The following is a 20,932-nucleotide window of genomic DNA, read 5'->3' on the forward strand; positions in this document are numbered from 1 at the left end:
TGGCGGATAATCCTGTTGAACACAGCCGCACAAAGCACATAGACATCCGGCATCACTTTTTGAGAGACCACCAGCAAAAGGGAGATATCGAAGTGTTTCATGTTAGCTCCGAGAACCAGCAAGCCGATATCTTTACCAAGCCTTTAGATGAGCAGACCTTTTGCAAGTTGCGTAGTGAGCTAAATGTCTTAGATTCGCGGAACTTGGATTGAATTATAGCATACATGTGTTTATGCCATTGATCATGTTCCTTATGTATTTTGTTGTTTATTTATGGTGCTCAAGTTGTACAAGCACTCCCCGGACCTTTCAAGTCCATTTGCAAGGGATGCACAAATTTAGGGGGAGTTGTGCTACAACTTGACCCTTTGAGACTAACTGTGTGCTTGAGTTTGCTTGGAGGTTTGAAAGGGAAAAGGTGGACTTGGACCATGAAAGACTTCCACTGCACTCCGATGAAAGAGTAAATTTTTCCGAGTTCATCTTTGTACTTTTATTGCCTTTTTATTCTTAGTTGAAGATTTTTGGTGAGGCAATGGGGTTACAGGGCCAAGATTGATCCCGTTTTGGTGCTTGATGCCAAAGGGGGAGAAAATAAAGGCCAAAGCAATAAATGGATCAGCTACCACTTGAGAAATTTTGAAAATAGTAGAATAGAGCTTTTGGTTTGTCAAAACTCTTTTATTGTCTCTTTTGTCAAAAGTTGGCCTCTTGTGGGGAGAAGTGTTGATTATGGGAAAAAGGGGGAGTTTTTTTAAAATCCTTGATCAATTTCTTTTGGAATACCTCTCTTTATGTCTCTACAAGTGAATTTGACTTAGAGATAGGAAATTGAGTTTGATTTGCAAAAACAAACCAAGTGGTGGCAAAGAGTGATCCATATATGCCAAATATGAATCAAAACTATATTGAGTTTTCATTTGCATTGATATTGCACTTGTTCTAGTTGCTTTATGTTGTGTTGGCATAAATCACCAAAAAGGGGGAGATTGAAAGGGAAATGTGCCCTTGGGCAATTTCTAAGTATTTTGGTGATTGAGTGCCAACGCAAGTGCTTTTGTGTTGATCTATGCAATGTGGTGGACAAAGTGCAAATCATGTCAAAAGGTATGTTTCCAGACTTAGTACATTGTTTTATGGACTAATGTATTGTGTCTAAGTGCTGGAAACAGGAAAGATTGAATTGGAAATGGGATGGCTCTGTTCAGCCAAAGTCAGCTCGGTCTGGGTGCACCGGACTGTCCGGTGGTGCACCGGACAGTGTCCGGTGTGCCAGGCTGGCTCAGGCAAACTAGCTGCTCTCGGGAAGGAATTAACGACGTACGGCTATAATTCACCGGACTGTCCGGTGTGCACCGGACTATCCGGTGTGCACCGGTCGGCCGGGCCAACGGTCGGCTGCGCGATCCGCGCGAGACACGTGGCCGAGCCAACGGTCGGGAGGGGGCACCGGACTGTCCGGTGTGCACCGGACAGTGTCCGGTGCGCCAACGACTCCAAGGCTGCCAACGGTCGGCTTCGCCAAATAAGGAAGGAAATCCGCACCGGACAGTGTCCGGTTGTGCACCGGACTGTTCGGTGCGCCAGGCGACAGAAGGCAAGAATTGCCTTCCTGGATTGCTCTCAACGGCTCCTAGCTGCCTTGGGGCTATAAAAGGGACCCCTAGGCGCATGGAGGAGGACACCAAGCATTCCTTGAGCACTCTTGATCACTCACACTTCATTCTTGCGCACTTGTTCGACATTCTAGTGCTTTGAGCTCCGTTCTAGTGTGCTAGTCTTTTGAGCTTAAGTCTGGGTCTTGTGTGTGCGTACTTGCTGTGATCTTTGTGTCTTGTGTGAGTTGCTAATCCCTCCCTTACTCCGTGGTTCTTTGTGAACATCTTTGTAAGGGCGAGAGACTCCAAGTTGTGGAGATTCCTCGCAAACGGGATATAGAAAAGAAAAGCAAACACCGTGGTATTCAAGTGGGTCTTTGGACCACTTGAGAAGGGTTGAGTGCAACCCTCGTCCGTTGGGACGCCACAACGTGGAGTAGGCAAGCGTTGGTCTTGGCCGAACCACGGGATAAACCACTGTGCCATCTCTGTGATTGATCTCTTGTGGTTATTGTGTTTTGTTGAGACTCCTCTCCAGCCACTTGGCAATACTGTGCTAACGTTTAACCAAGTGTTTGTGGCATTAAGTTCAAGTTTTACAGGATCACCTATTCACCCCCCCTCTAGGTGCTCTCAGGTATTCGTGCCATGTTTGGGAATTGGGAGAACACCTTCTTAGAAGGAGAAGATGCTACATAAAACCAAGATCACGACACACCTAGGGAGTGTAGGACCACGTTCACGGGATGGGACACCACGACCTACAACAATTGTATTGGACCCCCGATTCTAGCAATGAAAGACAAGGTTCATCTTCACTCCTTCCGTATGTGAATTATCCGGTCGGTGAAGTGACTCGGCAACCGATGATGTGGGTGTACCAATAGGAGGAGCCTGAGTACTACCAAATGTTGGTGGACTCGTGGAGTACACTTCTACGTGGACTGGGCAGACTTGGGCGAAGAACAAGTTACAGTTGATGCGTGAGCAATGTATTATGTTGCTCTCATCGGAGGAGTATAATATGACATATGATCAGTAGAATGCACAAATGTGGGAATGATCTTCATCGGAGGTTGTATTGTATCTTCGGTAGTATTTGTGAAGTATGAAACTGTGGCATGCAATGTATATGAACCATGCAACTGTATCATGTAATGCATTTTGAACCGCTAAATGTTGTTATTGTACTTGTGATAACATTTAGGCCCTTTTTAAAAATTTTGTGACCTAAATGTGCTCTATTTGCCAAAAAAAGGTTTGGTTTCTCATGCATTGCTACTGGTTTATCAAAATGATGACCAATTAATCAGTCGTATCGGCCGATAAACCGTTCCCGAACCGATGAAAATCAAAAGCTGGTTTGGATTTGTATTTGGTCCTTTTCTACCGGTTTATCCCGATTAATCACGATAAAGTCTTGTTTGATCATTCCTATATCATATGGATTTGATGAGATTGAAAAAAAATAGTAGAGATTTTGACTTGCTATGGATTAAACCCATCCAATCCCCTTCAATTTAGGCCTTGTTCATTTATTTCTATCCCATGTGGATTAGATGAGATTGAAAAAATGATGAAAGATTTTAACTTGTTTGAGATTTAAACTCACTCAATCCACATACATTGACCAAGACAAACAAGCCCCTACATGAATTGGAGAGAAAACGAACGTGACTGGGCTTGTTCTGTTCTATCCCAATCCATATGGATTGAGAGGGATTGAGGGGGTTTCAATCCCTAGTAAGGCCTTGTTCGGTTAATCCCATTAACAATGGATTGGACGGGATTGGAAAAACTTGTGAAGAAATTTGACTTGCTTGGGATTTAAACCCACCCAATCCCACTTAATCCACATGGATTGGGAGCTAACCGAACAAGCCCTAAGTAAAAATCTCTTCCAATCCGTATCAATCCTCTCCAATCCATATGGATTGAAAATAACCGAACAAGCCCTAAACTGGTTATCGGTGCTGATCGGTTTTTGGCCGCCGTAGAACCCTGCTTCAGACTCGATTACAGAGTGTATTTCCGCAGGTGCGCGCGTAAACGGATAGATCTACTACAGTATTAGTAGCTGATGGTCGAACAGACAACCCCCTGAGAAGTGGATCTTGCTGGCCAGGTGGTGCAAGGGCCGACAGCGACCACTAACCAGGCAGTGTTCCTGCGAGATGCATGCATGGCCATCCATCACCTCTCCCGGTCTCCGTCGATCGCCTGTCAAAATGACCACGGGGACGCCTGCTGCTACCGAGGACCGATGAGCGTCTGACTAGTGGGGCAGGAGCCGAATAAAACACAGGGTCCAGCACTGGCAGGCCGGTCCGGACGCATCAACAAGTGGGAGGAGGCCCCAGCTGTCAGTTAGCTGCTCCCATGAATAAATATTTCTGGTGGCACTGGATGGACACAGCCTAAAATTTCACCGAACGATAGCAGTGCCCGCTCCCAGCTCCCTTGGACCCGGGCCTAGCTTTGACTGGCCGCGTGCTCTCTCGCCATTGTCTGCATGAGCACATCGAATTCCTTCCATCTCTGATCTCTCCCACTCCCACGTCCCACCCATAAATACTTGGCCACCATCTTTCCTGGCCTTCCATTTCCCAAAAAAAACGCAAGCATAGATCAGTGGATACCACTCCATCATCCTGCTTGGCCCCGGCCGGCTGGTAGATCGTCGTTCCGGAGTCGTCGACTGGAATAACGAACTGGCGCAGCAGGAGGCCAATAATGGCCACCATGAAGCTGGGTTCCAAGCCGGAGATTTTCGTCCTCCAAGACCTCACATGGTTATCTCGATTTCTTTCGCTTGTGTGTTGATGATTCACGATACGTTCTGCCTTCTTTCAAATTACTGGGATACTATGTAATATATTAAGCCGGATTTCTACGAGAAATATGCCGGTCTCTTTGGCACAGTAAACCCTAAATTATTGTAATAGCATGTCTGTCCTTCTTGCCATTCGGTCCAAAAGCGAATTTTACTGCAGATGTCACAGTACTCCTTTGAAAAATAGTTTTTTTTCTCTCCAATCCAAAGGAGTCCTTGGTGTTCCAAAATTTCACACTTTCACCTTGATCTCATTATCTTCCCAGGAGATGCACGACCGAGCTCGAGAGTGATGTAGTTGTCGAAGTCGGAGAGATGTCCTTTTACCTCCACAAGGTTAGTGCCGCATTGTTCTCGAGTGCTGATCTCGGCTTGCTCCGAATCTGAAGTGAACCGCCGCGCCTCTCTTGGGTACGCGCGCAGTTCCCGCTGCTGAGCCGGAGCGGCGTGCTGCAGCGGATGATCAGCGAGTACCAGGCTCCGGCGGATGGCGGCGGCATGTGCACGCTGCAGCTGGACGACATCCCCGGAGGCGCCAAGGCCTTCGAGCTGGCGGCCAAGTTCTGCTACGACGTCAAGATCGAGCTCAACGCGCTCAACGTGGTGTGCCTCCGCTGCGCCGCCGAGTACCTGCGCATGACGGACGACTACGCCGAGGGCAACCTCATCACGCAGGCCGAGTGCTTCCTCGTCGACGTGCTCGCCAACTGGAAGGACTCCATCAAGGCGCTCGAGACCTGCGAGGGCGTGCTCCCCACTGCCGAGGACCTGCACCTCGTCTCGCGCTGCATCACGGCGCTGGCCTCCAAGGCCTGCGGCTCCGACGCTGCCGCGCCAGTGGTCAGGAACGCCAGCGTCGACAAGGACGCGCTCTGGAACGGCATCCGGTCGGGCGACACGACGTCCTCCGCCGCCGCGGCGGCGGCGGCGGCCGGGATGGACTGGTGGTACGAGGACGTGTCCTTCCTCAGCCTGCCCATGTTCAAGCGCCTCATCCAGGCGATGGAGGCCAAGGGCATGCGCGACGAGAGCATCGCCGGCGCCATCATGTTCTACGCCGGGCGGTTCCTCCCGGGGCTGAAGCGCAACACCAGCTTCAGCAACGCGCTGGCCAGCTACGGCGCCGACGGCAGCGGCGGCGCCGGCGGTGGCATGAGCAGCCGCAACATCACCCCGCGCGCCGCCAGCGTGTCCGCTCCGTCGGAGGGCGACCAGAGGTACTTCCTGGAGGAGATCGTGGCGCTGCTGCCGACCAAGAAGGGCGTGGCCTCCACCAAGTTCCTGCTGGGAATGCTGCGCACGGCGATGCTCCTCCACGCCAGCCCACTGTGCCGGGAGAATCTGGAGCGGCGGATCGGCGCGCAGCTGGAGGACGCGTCGCTGGACGACCTGCTCGTGCCCAACCTCGGCTACCACGTCGAGACGCTCTATGACATCGACTGCGTGCAGCGGATCCTGGACTACTTCATGTCGTCCACGGACGGGATCGGGACCGGGTACACGTCGCCGGCGCTGGCAGAGGAGGGTGGCGGCAGCCTCGGGATACCCCAAGGCGCGACGCCGTCGTCGTCGCTGTCGCCGATCACCATGGTGGCCAAGCTCATGGACGGTTTCCTCGCGGAGGTGGCGCCGGACACCAACCTGAAGCTGCCCAAGTTCCAGGCGCTCGCGGCCGTGGTGCCCGACTACGCGCGCCCCGTCGACGACGGCATCTACCGCGCCATCGATATATACCTCAAGGTACACATCGCGAACCGTGGGCATTCACGTTTCCCTTCGTGATCTTGTCGCCATGCCATGCACCTGTATGTATTGCAGTCGCACCCGTGGCTGTCAGAATCGGAGAGGGAGCAGCTGTGCCGGCTGCTGAACTGCCAGAAGCTGTCGCTGGAGGCGTGCACGCACGCGGCGCAGAACGAGCGGCTGCCGCTTCGGGTGGTGGTGCAGGTGCTCTTCTTCGAGCAGCTCCGCCTGCGAACGTCCATAGCCGGGTGGTTCTTCGTGTCAGACAACGCGGCAGGGGGCGACGGCGCGCGCCCACACGCCGGCGGCGCCATCGTCCCCAAGGGCACCGCGGCCATCGCAGGCTGCCCGCAAGCAGACGCCGACAGTGACGTAGAGGGCGACGCACCCGATGGGAAGGAGACCATCACCGACGTGAAAGCGCGGGTGTCGGACCTGGAGAAGGAGTGCAAGAGCATGAAGCAGGAGATCCGGCGGCTCGGGAAGCCCCGGCGGTCCTGGAGCCTCCTCACAAGGAAGTGCGGTTTTGGGGCCAAGGTGCAACAAGCGCAGACTGCCATGAGCGGCAAATAGATTATTTTCCCACTTCATTTGTTTATTAGGCAGGAGCCTCGATTGCATTCCCTAAGGAGTCTTATCATCTATTTGCTACAGTAACAGTTCCTAATCTAGCCCTAGCTCCTAGTGTTATGCAATAATTACGTGCGGATGGTTTGCACGGGATGATAATAAACGTAACTTCAGCTTCAGCACAGCCATCAATATCTTCTCATGTTTCTGCTGTTACTAGAATTTCTGTTGCCTAACACCATATCTGAACCAAACCTTGATAGAAAGAGATAGTAAGCAAAGACAGAAAAAAAAAGATGACCTGAATATCCACTTCAGCAAGAATCTGACAAAGTTCAAGACCAAGTGGTTTCAGGCCGTGCAAAGAATCACTCGAGATCCAAAGAACAACAACAATTGTCTCGCGAGTTAAGAGTACAAATCATGTAGGAAATGTATAAAAAAAACTAGTTACCTATAAGCACATCTGAACCTAGGTAAGAGATCAAGCTCCGGTGGTAGGTGGTATACATTGCATGAAGGCAAGAAGGCTATAAGCTAGTATAAGTAATCTCAGAGACGAACAGCATATGTACATAACGTAGTTACCCATTGTCACACCGTGTCTCTTCCAGTCGCCTAGGTCGCTCTATCAAAAGGCATTCCTCATAGCACCACGGGCCGCCTCTCGCTTCATCTCTGCAGCTTTTCCACTTCCACGGAAGTACATGTATACTTGCTGAAACAAGTTCAGAACAATAATATCTCAAAACAGCTCTCTTCTAGAATAATTGAAACTTAAAGAGAGATTATGATGCATGAGACAGAAACACCATGTTGCTAATGAATATCCCTACACATCAGAATTCTAGGGACAGCAAAAGGTAAAAACATGATACCCACCTGAATGACAACGATGCTGAGCAGTGATTCAAGGCAGAACATTCCAAATCCAATGAAGTAAAATATCTGGCAAACAAAAATGTGGAAAGATAGTGTAAATGAGTGAGCAGTTACCAGGAAATATGTGAATTCACTTATTCAAGAATAACCCAATATATTCGATCAACCAACCGAAAAAAAACATAGCATCAGGTACTGCCAGGCCTAGACTGGTGCAACATGCAAGAGGTCCATCACAGATAAAAGTTGGATCATGTTTAGCTAGGGATCCCTTAGTAACCAGTTTCCCAAATCGATGGGGTTGAGGAACGGGAACATGGTACGGTACTTAAAACAAGATTTCAACACTATGAGGACAAGATTGTTCCCGTGTTCCCGGAACGGAACGAACATTTCTGGATCGAGGAAAGTGAATAAGTTCCACGTTCCCTCTTTCTAAGAGGAATCCCTCATATATTAATCATAATTTACTGGTATGTATAGCTTCATATGATGATCCAAATTAAGTCGAATCAAACCCCTAGTACGTTAAGCAGTTTAGACTTACCCCCACAATAGCACTCCTGCCTATGATATCAATAGCCGGCAAAATCCCACTGTACAGAAATTTTTTTGGAAATGTAGTTAGACATTAAATAATATGAGTGATTTGTAGCCATATACAGAGATAATAGTAAAAAATGTAGTTGCTACAGCATACTTAGCAAACCTAAAGTTTAACAGCACTACCAGGTGACCGTTAAAAGTAACACAAAACCTGTTATTGAACATACGAAACAGTTTGATATAGCACCATTAAATACACCAAGGCTTGTGAAACATTCGAAAAGGCCATGCAGCAGTATTTTTTGTCCCAGCACAAAATGGTAACAGTAGACTCAAAATTCTTTCAGGATCGAACCAGTGCTCTCTTATCCTCAACTATCAGATTTGTGTACGACTCATAAAACAATAAACTCCAAATCATGTAACACTTACGCCAAGGATTTTCCTTTGAATGGAAATGGAGGAGCCACAGCTGACCAGACACAGAATAAGATATGGAGCTGGAAGGGGTAAAGATCATTAGCAGGGAGTGAAATATATTTTTTCTAATATATGAAGTGATGATAATCTTACAAGGTAAAACAAGAAAAACCACCCAAACTTCAAAGCACTTTCAGTCCTGTAATACACATTTAAATAAACATAATGTGAAATGGAGGAGGGTACAATGTGGCAATGTGCATGAATAGACACAGCAGAAACATACACACAACCTCATCGCATTGTAAAGCGGGCGATACCAAAGCACATAGGCCCCAGGGACACCAGAGATGAAGTAGATGATTGCTAGCAACCAGATCATGACACCTATTCAAGCGAGCCACTGGATTAGTTCCAGGTTGGTAGCAATTCATTCAAAAGATGTAGAAAAGTACACTGCCATATGCCCATACCTTCTGATTTAATCCATGCTGCTGTAGTTGCAATGATGTTCCAAAAGAGGCAAGCTGTCAATCCTGCATAACAAACTTTGCACAATAAGGAACTTCGTAGAGCAATGCTAAACCAATGCACAATGGTTTCCAGATCTCGTCTCACATCTCTAATGGCTGCTAGTTTGCTTATCATCTGGGGCTACCACTATCCTGATTCCAAACTACAACTTGTGAGAATTTCATTGGACATCGACTGATGATGATCAGAAATTTAAGCCATGCCAAAAGAAGAGCAATATTGTTTACATGTTGACCAACAGGATTCACTATCAAGAACTGCATTTTGGAAATAAGGCCGAGGCTTGGATTTGTTTGAAATTCTCTACCTCAATAGGTATATGCAGCCAGTCAGAACAAAGAGAAAAAACAAGTCAAAATCCAGATGAAATTTCTCAGTATTAAAATGTCATTTCCCATGCGACTAACAATTTCAAATATGACAAGATAAATTTCAAATATGACAAGATAATGCTGTGATGCCATTTATTTGGAGGATATCCATTATTTCGACATATGGATGTAAAAAATGAGGTCACCAATTAATTTACTTCTTTCTTCAAGTTATTTCCCACGATAAGAGGGCAACAAGTGATCGACACTTACCCAATAGTGAAGAAAACGCCAGGTACTGCATCCTTTGCAGGTGAATTGGTATCTCGTTCGAAATGTCATGATGAATAATGGGCATAAAGGGTGGCCAATTCTTATCTTCAATGACAATACCAGCTGCCAAACGAAAGGAAAAAGGGTATTATTATTAAAAGACAGACCTAACAGGTAAAAGGACTGCAGCATGGGCAATAAGCAACAAATTAGCTTAATTAGTAACTAGTCATTCTTGGCGAGAAGTGAGACAAGTGAAGTTGTTTTTGCAAGAATGGAGCACACAAAGTAACATTTCAAACGAAGGAGCCTTTATAAACCACCAATAAGTAGAAGTACTAACAGAAAAAAAAAGAGTAAACTAAAGTCCTAACCTCTAAAGCCTTAGAGCACAACTTCTGCATCACATAAATGACTAGATCACTCAAAAAAATCCTATAAATCCCTCATTCACAAACTAACAGTTTTATACCATCATATGATTTCTGGCTTCAAATATGGTCTGTTAGACAAGTCAACTCCAGATATAACTAATAATCTACCTCTGGCTGCAGCTTCCTCCTTTCTTTTCAGCTCCTGAGGGTCAAGGAAAAAAGGGAAGAAAATAAGATCAGCATTTAAAGAAGTGAAAATTTAGGTGAACGATTATAAACAGAACTGGATTATTCCAAACATATGAAACATTGCAGAAGCAATTTTTTATTGTGAGCTGGTCAACACAGGTCACTCTTAGGTTCAGTATATTGGACCAATATGTCACAAAGTCTCTCATGTGAATAAAACAACAAAAAGAACAAATGAGTAGAACCGTTGGTCTATAAGTGCTTCAAATATAAGTCTTATGCTGGGCTATCTGGATAAGTAGAAATGATTTAACATTCAACAAAAAACCTCATCTCACTTATTTGCAGGTTCTTTTTAGAGGCACCCATTGGCTAAGGTTTTGGAGCAATCTGCAAAGGAAGGATGAAGATAAAGATCTAATAATAGAAAATTGCAGGTGTTTGGAGTCAATCGCCATGCAGATTTTTGCGAGCTATGGGTGGAGCTTTTCAAATAGACTGTCGATATGATGGCTTTGTTTTCTTTTTACTAGTTGGTTCACGGTTTACAACCATTACCATGTAATAGGTGCTTTGTTGGCTGTCCTGTTGCATGCGTCTTTTCGTGGATGGTACTTTGTTTATTGTTGGCCCTAACCTCTTACGAGGGGAAAGCCGGAACTTTTTCCATTATCTAAAAAAAATAAGTGGCTGCATGGAAATGCCATGTCCTCCATGTTACTCATTCTTTAGAAGTTGCAGCCCAAAGGTGAACTTTTTTTCTTCTCAAACGCGCAGGAGAGCTGCACATCTTTATAGATTAGAGAGGAAGAAAGAAACAAAGTCTTACAAGAGAGGAGGCCCTGCTAGACAAGGACTTCTCCCATCCACACATAAAGAAAAAAGAAGCTTACATATCAGATAAAGGAAACAACCCAACCCCATTAAGTTTCTCTGCTATTCCTAAGCTGCCTAGGTGTCGATGAGCTCCTGCTAGGACCCAGCAGCTCAGCTCTTGTAAGGAGCTCTGCAGCACCTAGCTAAAAGAAGGAGGTTCCCCGTCAACAGAAGGAGGTGAACTTATTGGTGATTTACTTAATGGCTAGGAGTGATCTCTTAAAGTGTGTCATGTCAACTTAAGCTGAGCAGTTACCATATTGCCTCATGATTAGTTGGTTACATTTTCAGTAACTCTGGAAAAAGTAAAGTGAACATAATAATACTTTACTGGCTCTACTGCTACATATTTTTAGCTCAATAAAATCACAATATCCAGGAGCCTTGCAAGATATCATCCAGGTTATGCCAGGATTTTTGTCCACAGGAGTAAAGAACTACTGTATACAGTAGGGCCACTTCAAGAATTCGTAAACACACGGTTTGACAAAAAAACAGGGCACATTGGATAACATGTGAGTTCATATTGTGGTTTCAAGTTTTGATCACAAAGGCACATACCCTTTCCCGTTTGTTTAGCTCAGCTTCCTTTGCCTGCAGTTCTTTCTCCTTTTTACTTAGGTCCTACATTCACATACAAGCATAGTCACCACTCACCACATGATCAAACAACCATAAACACACCAATGAAAAAATCTCTGGAATTTATTTTCAATCCAACGTCTAAAATAAATAGCATGACCTCCACCCTTGATCAATAACATTGTATGTGACCTTCAGAAAAATTAATCCAAAAGGGAACACAGATTAATCCAAAAGGGATTACATAATAGTTACATACTTAAGAGTGTTGGAATGAAAGAGCGTGGTAATAATTTTTTTCTTAGGCAGAACAGATATTGTAAATACAGAATCCTACAATAATAACAGAAACAGTGGAAGTCTGCTTACCTTCGTTGAATCAAGAGGTATGTCCACTGTTGCACCACGATCATTGTAGAAGCCAGCTGGTTCATGAGGAAGTGCTGACATCCGAGAATTAGAAGCAGGAGGTACACTTCCTCCCTGCAGAATAGGATGCAATTGGAAGATCGATCAAATAATAGCTAACGGAAACAGGTGGAAGATTAGAACTAGCTGGAAGCCAGGTTTGCATTATCTAGAAGATATCATAAAACTATTACCCTAAAGCTATGAAGTGGCAGTACCGCAAGTGTTAGATGAAGCACATCAAGCAGGCATAGTGGCATACAGAGACTCATGATCCAAGAGCACATGCAGCCATATGCCAGTTTCCCAATGAGAAAGAACTTCAGCAAACACCCTCAATTCCCTTGTGCAATTAACAATTATCACCTAAAAACATGTTTTGAGCATGTTGTATCATATGAATATTGGTGCCAAGAGCCACATGAGTAAATTCCCCATTATGGCTTATTCGGTTAGGGGTGGATTGAAGGGGATTAAATTAGGAAGGGATTTAATCCCCTCCAAACTAGATGCACCACTATACAACTACAATAACCCCACAAATCCCCCCCCCCCCCCCCCCCCCCCCGGGTCCAAACGTAAGCATATTTTTCCCTTGAAAACCCCATAACAGATACAGGCACGGCCAAGCCCTATCCTTGCAACAACTCGAAATCAGCGAGGGCTACCGGCCACGTAAGCACAAGCACAAAACGGCATCCCGTAACGGAACCCGATCATGAACTACCAATCCGACAGATCCGAGCATCCAGCATCTTCCACGGGTACCAACGAAACATCAAGCACAGAAACAGCGACACCGACCTCAAACCCGGACCCAAAACCCATCTCTGCATCCAAGCAAGCGCGGGAACAAGCTTCCACGAGGCTACTAGATGAATCGTGGCCTAGAGCGAGGAGCAATTGCTACCCAGCTACAACAAGTACAACGATTACTCACCGCAAAGGGGTTGACGTCATCCTCCTCGAACGGATTGCGGTCGTACCTCCCCGCCATGGTTGCCTCCTCCTCCTGTGGCAGCTGAGGCGGCGGGGTCTCCGGCGGAGAAAGGCAAGGCGAAGAGCAGCACGGGGGCGGAGTCCAGCCTCCAACGTGAGCGTGTGTACGTGACGGTGGCGACCAACTGCTACGCGCTGCCTCCTTTAATTTTTAGCCGGTGTTGTTGCTTGACGAAGTGGGTTTGGAATTTCGGGTGCTGCTCATGCGGTGCAGGTGTGCTTGTTGCGTTGCATTTGCGTCCCCGCGCTGCCAGTTCAGTTGACTATGACTGGTGCGATTTTACGCGTGCCGGTCTGTGTCCGACAGGTGGGGACGGGTTGGCAGCCAGGTGGCCCGGCAAGGTGGAACAAAATGGCGGTAGCGGTACGACTACGACCGGCTCGAACGCAATGGTGTCTCTTTCCATTATGCGGGACAGTCAGCGATTATCAACGGGTACTGCCGTACTGGAAGCTTTAACGCATGTTTGGTTCACTACCTCAGTTGCCACACTTTGTCTAATTTTTTTATCTAAGGTTAGTTATTCAACTCGAACGACTAAACTTAGGTAAAATGTGGCACATTTAGCCACAAACCAAACAGGCCCTTAATTGTTCATTAACGAAAGAAGTTTCCAGGTTTACGTACGCTGGGCTCTGTTTCTCGCTAAGCAACAAGCAAACAGAATTTCCAGGCTAAGGAATATTTCCTAAGGGATTACTATTTTCTCAAAGAAAAATAAATTAATTTTTTTAAGAAATATAGAAATCTCTCTCGAAAATAAGGTTACCAAACTTTCCCTAAATAAATGGAAAATCCCAGACGGAATGTTATGTTGTCCTGTCTGGCATGTCATCCACAAAACTAAGGCCATGTTTGGTTTCAATTAGTCTTAGGACTAAACTTTAGTTCTAGGACTAAACTTTAGTCCCTACTTGTTTGGTTCTAGGGACTAAATAGACTCAAATGCTATTGGAATACACTCATATGTGGGCTTTTAGTCTCTTTTAGCACCTATGTGAAGGACTAAAGACTAAATCATTTTAGTCCATATTTTAGTCCTAGTGTTTGGCAAAAAAGGGACTAAATGGGACTAAAAACTAGAGACTAATCTTTAGTCCCTCTAACCAAACACCCCCTAAACATGCCAATTGCCATTGGACTGAAACCGTGGGAAAATTTATCATTTCTTGATACACGGTAGAACGGTTTGCAACTATCCAGAAATTGTCATATAAATATACTCCTTCTGCCCAAAATAAAATTCGTCTTTTAATAAATAGTAGATTCATACAATAGCTAATATATGTGTCTAAATTTATTATTATCTATTTTAATATATACATAAAAATTAAGTGATAAAACGACCATTATTTTGGAACAGAGTGGGTAATAAATAAAGAAACAGATGAGTAATAAATAAAGGAGAACGTGCTAGGTTGTTTCTTGTATGCAAGACCGGGACATATTCGCATGCTAGGCCATGTAGCAGCCAGTTTGGTATATCAAATCCAAGTCAAACTGAGTATTGGTCATTCCTCATCCGTTCAAAGTTGTCAGGTCCCTATTACTCCGGAAGAGCTGATGACCGACGCGGGAACACAAAGGAGGCTGGGCCAGTGTAGGAGGAAGCCCAATGCGCGCTACGCAGATCTAGAGTGGTTGCAGGGAGTAGGCCCAGTCCAAGAAATGCTATAAGCTTATACTTATACTGGTGACACACGTCTTCTTCCCGTTATCGATCCTCCCTCCTTCCACTTCTAGTTCTTCCACGATTTTGCGTTATCTGCAGTGGATTGCTAACAATTGATATTAAAGACACTGATCACCAGGCCTGGTGGGCAGCAGCTATTACACTCGACGCGCTCGGATGGCGGGGGCGATGGATCCGAGTTGGCGGCGGCTCTTCCAGGCGAAATCACTAACAATATGTTTGGTTAGTGGAATAACCCTGTTCGGAACCAGTGATCCAGCATGGACTCACTCCTTGTAGGTTCGGATGAGAGGAGTGAGTTGGCTCGTCTGTTTTGCGAGGAATTGGTAGCTTCTAGGTTTTAGTTTTAGATCGGAATGAGGGGGTGACGGATCAGATGAATTTGTGATGTTAATCAAACACTATTTTAGGCTCGGATGTAGGTTCGGATGACTCCGAACCATTCGATGACTCTAAGAGCATCTCCAACAATGCCTCAAACTAGTGCCTCAAATTGAAATACGAGGCTCTACACAGAAAAAACTACTCCAACAGTGCTCTATTTCATAATTTTTTGTCAAAAAATTATAGGGCACCCTCTCAAGTGACTCAAATATACTACACTGTAGTGGGCTGCCCTATAATCTAGATTTGGGGCTTTACTGTTGGAGCGAGGTGTTTTGTTGGTGTCCTAAATTCTATAAAATATACTTATTTTCAAATTATAGGGCATTTTTATAGGTCACGTTGTTGGAGATGCTCTAACCAAACACACTGTAAAGGTGCAGTCCAGGGCTCTCGACTCCACCAGAAGCTTCTTCAACGGATCTATGATCGCTTCGATGACGAGGACAAGCGTTGGAGTGCGCTCAAGTCGAAGGTGGACGCCAACTTGGCCGATGTCACGTCCCTGCAGGCGAAACTGGACGACACTGACATCGACACCTTCCGCTCCGACCTGCGCCGCACCTTGGAGCACCAATTGGACACGTGCGTCACCAAACTTGAGTCATCGACTTGGGAACGGTTGGATGCCGTCGTGGACGACACTACTACACATGTGGCTCCTGGAGAACGACTAGGGAGTGTTCGAGGCTTGGTGTCGAAGGATTGAACACACGGTCGACTCTGTCAAGTCTTCCATCGACGCCATGCATTCGGAGCTCTCCAAGATCTCATGACTTCTGGAACACGACACCATGAAGCACTTTAGCCATCCCCCCGTGGTGCTCAACCCCCACGAGTCGGTGGTGGGGCACCCACCTGCTCTGATGACGCACACCGACGACCCTTTTGGGCACCACCATTCCTCGACAATACGGGGGAGTGGTATGGGTGTCATCTACACCCATAACCATCTCCCAGCCAACGGTATGCCCGACACATCCCAATTTTGTTTCCTCGAGCCTGTCATCCATTCACCCACCGTTGCTCATGCCGACAACCTGGCTAGGCATCACCAGCCTATGCATTTTGGGGGCATCTTTCAGGTTCTTCCTTCAGTCCACTCCTAGGACAATTACCCAAACTCAATTTCCCCACCTTCGATGGAAAAAATCTTAAACTGTGGCAGTTTGGGTGTGAGGATTATTTCTACATGTATGGTGTTGATCCTAGTAAGCTACAATGCAGTTTCAGGTCCCACAACTAGGTGGCTGCAATTTGTCAAACCAAATCGCCTTCCCTTTCCTGGTCAGCATTTGGTCATATGCTTATAGATAGGTTTGGTAAACATGAACACAAAGCCCTTATAAGGCACCTATTCCACATTAAACAATAGTCTCAAAGTATGTCAACCAGTTTTCCCAACTACTCGACCAGTTGCATGCATATCAAACCGACATCGATACATTGTATTATACTATGGAGTTTATTAATGGATTGAAACATGACATTAAATATGTTGTTATGATTCAACAACCAAAAGATTTGGATACTGCCTTCGTGTTGGCTTAATTGCAGGATGAAGCAGGAGGTTCGGCTAGAAGCCAGAAGTGGACCTCGGGATTTCTTCTCCTCCACCAGACAAAGCTGCTCTAATATTGTCGGGGACCATAATTAGGGGTACCCTCAAGGCTCCTGATTCTCAGCTGGTAACCCCCATCAGCATAAAGCTGCAAAGGCCTGATGGGTGTGATTAAGTCAGGGATCAGTCCATTCGAGCGACTCGATCACGCCTCGCCCGAGCCTAGCCTCGGACAAGGGCAGCCGATCCCGGAGGATTTTCCGTCTCGCCCGAGGCCCCCCTCCAACAGCGAACATATTTCCGGCTCGCCTGAGGCCCTGCCTTCGCTAAGAAGCAACCCTGACCAAATCTCCGCACCAACCGACCAAATCGCAGGAGCATTTAATGCAAAGGTGGCCTGACACCTTTATCCTGACGCGCGCCCCCCAGCCGGCAGAGCTGAAGTGACCGCCGTAACTTCGCCGCTCCACTGACCGACCTGACAGAAGGACAGCGCCACCTGCGCCACTCCGACTGCGGTGCCACTTGACAGAGTGAAACTGACAGGCAGTCAGGCCCTGCCGAAGGCGTCATAGGAAGCTCCGCTCCGCCCAACCCAGGGTTCGGACTCGGGCTCAGCCCCGGAAGACGGCGAACTCCGCTCTGCCCGACCTAGGGCTCGAACTCGGGCTCAGCCCCGGAAGACGGCGAACTCCGCTCCGCCCGACCCAGGGCTCGGACTTGGGCTCAGCCCCCGAAGACGGCGAACTCCGCTCCGCCCGACCCAGGGCTCGGACTTGGGCTCTACCCTAGAAGACGACGAACTCCGCCTCACCCAACCTAGGGCACGGATCAGCCACGTCAACAGGAGGCACCATCATCACCCTGCCCCGAGCTGACTCGGGCCGCAGGGAACAAGACCGGCGTCCCATCTGGCTAGCTCCGCCAGATAGGCAATGATGGCGCCCCGCGTACTCTGTGACGACGACGGCTCTCAGCCCCCTTACGGAAGCAAGAGGACGTCAGCAAGGATTCAACCGCTCCGACAGCTGTCCCTCCGCCAGGCTCCATCGCTCCTCCGACGGCCACGACATCACACCAGCTGGGTGCCAAAATCTCTCCGGCTGCCACAACGGCATGTACTTAGGGCGCTAGCTCTCCTCCGCTAGACACGTAGCACTCTGCTACACCCCCCATTGTACACCTGGATCCTCTCCTTACGCCTATAAAAAGAAGGACCAAGGCCCTCTTAGAGAGGGTTGGCCGCGCGGGGACGAGGACGGGACAGGCGCTCGCTTGGAGCCGCTCGCTCCCTCTCCCGCGTGGACGCTTGTAACCCCCTACTGCAAGCGCACCCGACCTGGGCGCGGGACGAACACGAAGGCCGCGGGATTCCCACATCTCTCACGCCGGTCTCCGGCCGCCTCGCTCTCCCCCCTTCGCGCTCGCCCTCGCGCTCGACCCATTTGGACTGGGGCACGCGGCGACATTCACTCGTCGGCCCAGCGACCCCCCGGTCTCGAAACGCCGACAGTTGGCGCGCCAGGTAGGGGCCTGCTGCGTGTTGACGAACAGCTTCCCGTCAAGCTCCAGATGGGCAGTCTCCAGCAACCTCTCCAACCCGGGACGGTGCTCCGTTTTGGGAGTCTTGAGTTCATGTCCCTCGACGGCAGCTACGACATGATACTCCTTCCACCGCCGCGCGACAACGACAATGGCGGCCGACAGCCTGCCCGCCGGCGGCGGAATCGACGACGTCTTCCCCGCGTGGTGGAAGAACAACCTTCGAGCTTATCCCGCCCTCTTCCCCGCCGACGGAGGGGAAGGCAGGGCAACCAAGGCCAAGCAGGAGGCAGCGCCTCGTCGGCTGTCGAGCGAGTCGACAGCGCCAGCACCCCAACGGGGGGCGCACTGGGTATCGATTCCACACTTGAGACGAAGACGGGCGCCATCTCCCCGCAACACGCCAATCCCGAGCAAGCGGACGACGCCAGCGCGCTCGCGAAAAGCTTGCTGGACATCACCCTCGTACCTGAGACGACGGTGCAGTCAGTCCCCGACGTGACTTTATCACCGCTCGTCGACCAAGAGGTACCGACCGATTCCCATCCCACGTCATTTGGATTCAGCCTCAACCCGCCTAGCGACCTCGCTTGGCGGGCGCTCTCGTAGAGGCGAGTCTGAACCCTCTGGGGTTTCGCATGCGATCGCCTTGGGACCGGCTGACGGACGTCTCGACCTACGGGCCCTCTGGGTCCGAGGAAGACGACGAGCCCAACATCTGTTGGGATTTCTCTGGACTTGGAAACCCCAGTGCCATGCGGGACTTCATGACCGCGTGTAACTACTGCCTCTCCGACTGTCCCGACGGTAGCCGCAGCCTCGGCGACGAGGACTGCGGCCCAAGCCACGAATGTTTCCACGTCGATCTAGGGGGTCCCTCCGAAGGCAATCATCTTGGCATGCCGGAGGACGGTGATCTCCCTAGGCTGGTGCCCCGCGTTGACATCCCACGGGAGCTAGTTGTGGTCCCCGTTCAGGCGGGGGGCCATGACCCACAGCTCGAGCAAATCCGTGGGGTGCAGGCCAGGCTCGACGAGGGAACAGGAGCGCTTGAGCCGATCCGCCGGGACGTCGGGCAGGCATGGGCGGTCCAACCCCCGGCCGGAGAAATACGTCATCTGCCCCAGGGTTTCGAGCACCGCGTCACTGACGACGTCAGGGTCAGGCCGCCACCCGCATCTAGTGGGGTCGGCCAGAACCTGGCTGCAGCAGCAATGCTTCCTCGCGCGATGCCGGAGCCATCAACCACCGAGGGCCGGCGAATCCAGGGGGAGCTCAAGAATCTCCTGGAAGGCGCTGCGGTCCGACGGGCCGAGAGCTCTGCCTCTCGAAGGCAGGGGTACCCCTCGGAACCTCATGCCGCGACTTCCCGATTCATGCGGGAAGCCTCGGTCTACACCGGGCGCACGCGCAACACCGCGCCTGCGGCCCCGTGCCGCCTCGGCAACGAGCACCATCACCGCGACCGTCGGGCCCACCTCGACGAGAGGGTGCGCCGAGGCTACCACCCCAGGCGTGGGGGACGCTACGACAGCGGGGAGGATCGGAGTCCCTCGCCCGAGCCACCCGGTCCGCAGGCCTTCAGCCGGGCCATCCGACGAGCACCGTTCCCGACCCGGTTCCGACCCCCGACTACTATCACAAAGTACTCGGGGGAGACGAGACTGAAATTGTGGCTCGCGGACTACCGTCTGGCCTGCCAACTAGGTGGAACGGACGATGACAACCTCATCATCCGCAACCTCCCCCTGTTCCTCTCTGACACCGCTCGCGCCTGGTTGGAGCACCTGCCTCCGGGGCAGATCTCCAACTGGGACGATCTAGTCCAAGCTTTCGCCGACAATTTCCAGGGCACGTACGTGCGCCCCGGGAATTCCTGGGATCTCTGAAGCTGCCGGCAGCAGCCGGGAGAGTCTCTCCAGGACTACATCCGGCGATTCTCGAAGCAGCGCACCGAGCTGCCCAACATCACCGACTCGGATGTCATCGGCGCGTTCCTCACCGGCACCACCTGCCGCGACCTGGTGAGCAAGTTGGGTCGCAAGACCCCCACCAGGGCGAGCGAGCTGATGGACATCGCCACCAAGTTCGCCTCCGGCCAGGAGGCGGTCGAGGCTATCTTCCGAAAGGACAAGCAGCCCCAGGGTCGCCCATCGGAAGATGCTCCCGAGGTGTCGACTCAGCACGGCGCCAAGAAGAAAGGCAAGAAGAAGTCGCAAGCGAAACGCGACGCCGCCGACGCGGACCTTGTCGCCGCCGCCGAGTACAAGAACCCTCGGAAACCCCCCGGAGGTGCCAACCTCTTCGACAAAATGCTCAAGGAGTCATGCCCCTATCATCAGGGGCCCGTCAAGCACACCCTTGAGGAGTGCGTCATGCTTCGGCGCCACTTCCATAGGGCCGGGCCACCCGCGGAGGGTGGCAGGGCCCGCGACAACGACAAGAAGGAAGATCACCAAGCAGAAGAGTTCCCCGAGGTCCGTGACTGCTTCATGATCTACGGTGGGCAAGCGGCGGATGCCTCGGCTCGGCACCGCAAGCAAGAGCGCCGGGAGGTCTGCTCGGTGAAGGTGGCGGCGCCAGTCTACCTAGACTGGTCCGATAAGCCCCTCA

The 20,932-nt window shown here is 49.6% G+C and overlaps 2 protein-coding genes across 3 annotated transcripts; one reads left to right on the forward strand and one right to left on the reverse strand.

The window, feature by feature from the left end:
• Window positions 1-4,220: 4,220 nt before the first annotated feature.
• LOC100191918 (uncharacterized) lies at window positions 4,221-6,922 on the forward strand. The gene is made up of 4 exons (NM_001137342.1): window positions 4,221-4,390; window positions 4,698-4,767; window positions 4,855-6,171; window positions 6,250-6,922. Exons 1-4 carry the CDS (start codon window positions 4,332-4,334, stop codon window positions 6,745-6,747), a joined length of 1,944 nt encoding a protein of 647 aa, NP_001130814.1. The 5' UTR covers window positions 4,221-4,331; the 3' UTR covers window positions 6,748-6,922.
• A 107-nt stretch (window positions 6,923-7,029) lies between these two features.
• Window positions 7,030-13,387, reverse strand: LOC100282807 (uncharacterized). 2 transcript variants are annotated; one of them, NM_001367093.1, is made up of 12 exons: window positions 13,080-13,334; window positions 12,101-12,214; window positions 11,711-11,773; window positions 10,253-10,286; window positions 9,711-9,833; window positions 9,066-9,128; window positions 8,886-8,979; window positions 8,746-8,791; window positions 8,605-8,672; window positions 8,174-8,222; window positions 7,627-7,692; window positions 7,094-7,462 (listed from the first exon to the last, which is right to left on the reverse strand). In NM_001367093.1, exons 1-12 carry the CDS (start codon window positions 13,134-13,136, stop codon window positions 7,376-7,378), a joined length of 864 nt encoding a protein of 287 aa, NP_001354022.1. In that variant the 5' UTR covers window positions 13,137-13,334; the 3' UTR covers window positions 7,094-7,375. The 2 variants fall into 2 exon arrangements, with proteins under 2 accessions (XP_020405322.1, NP_001354022.1); XM_020549733.2 differs by lacking the exon at window positions 8,174-8,222 and having other exon boundaries at window positions 7,030-7,462; window positions 13,080-13,387.
• Window positions 13,388-20,932: the final 7,545 nt, after the last annotated feature.

The sequence above is a fragment of the Zea mays genome, chromosome 3 (assembly GCF_902167145.1).
Source record: "Zea mays cultivar B73 chromosome 3, Zm-B73-REFERENCE-NAM-5.0, whole genome shotgun sequence".
Lineage (NCBI taxonomy): Eukaryota > Viridiplantae > Streptophyta > Magnoliopsida > Poales > Poaceae > Zea > Zea mays.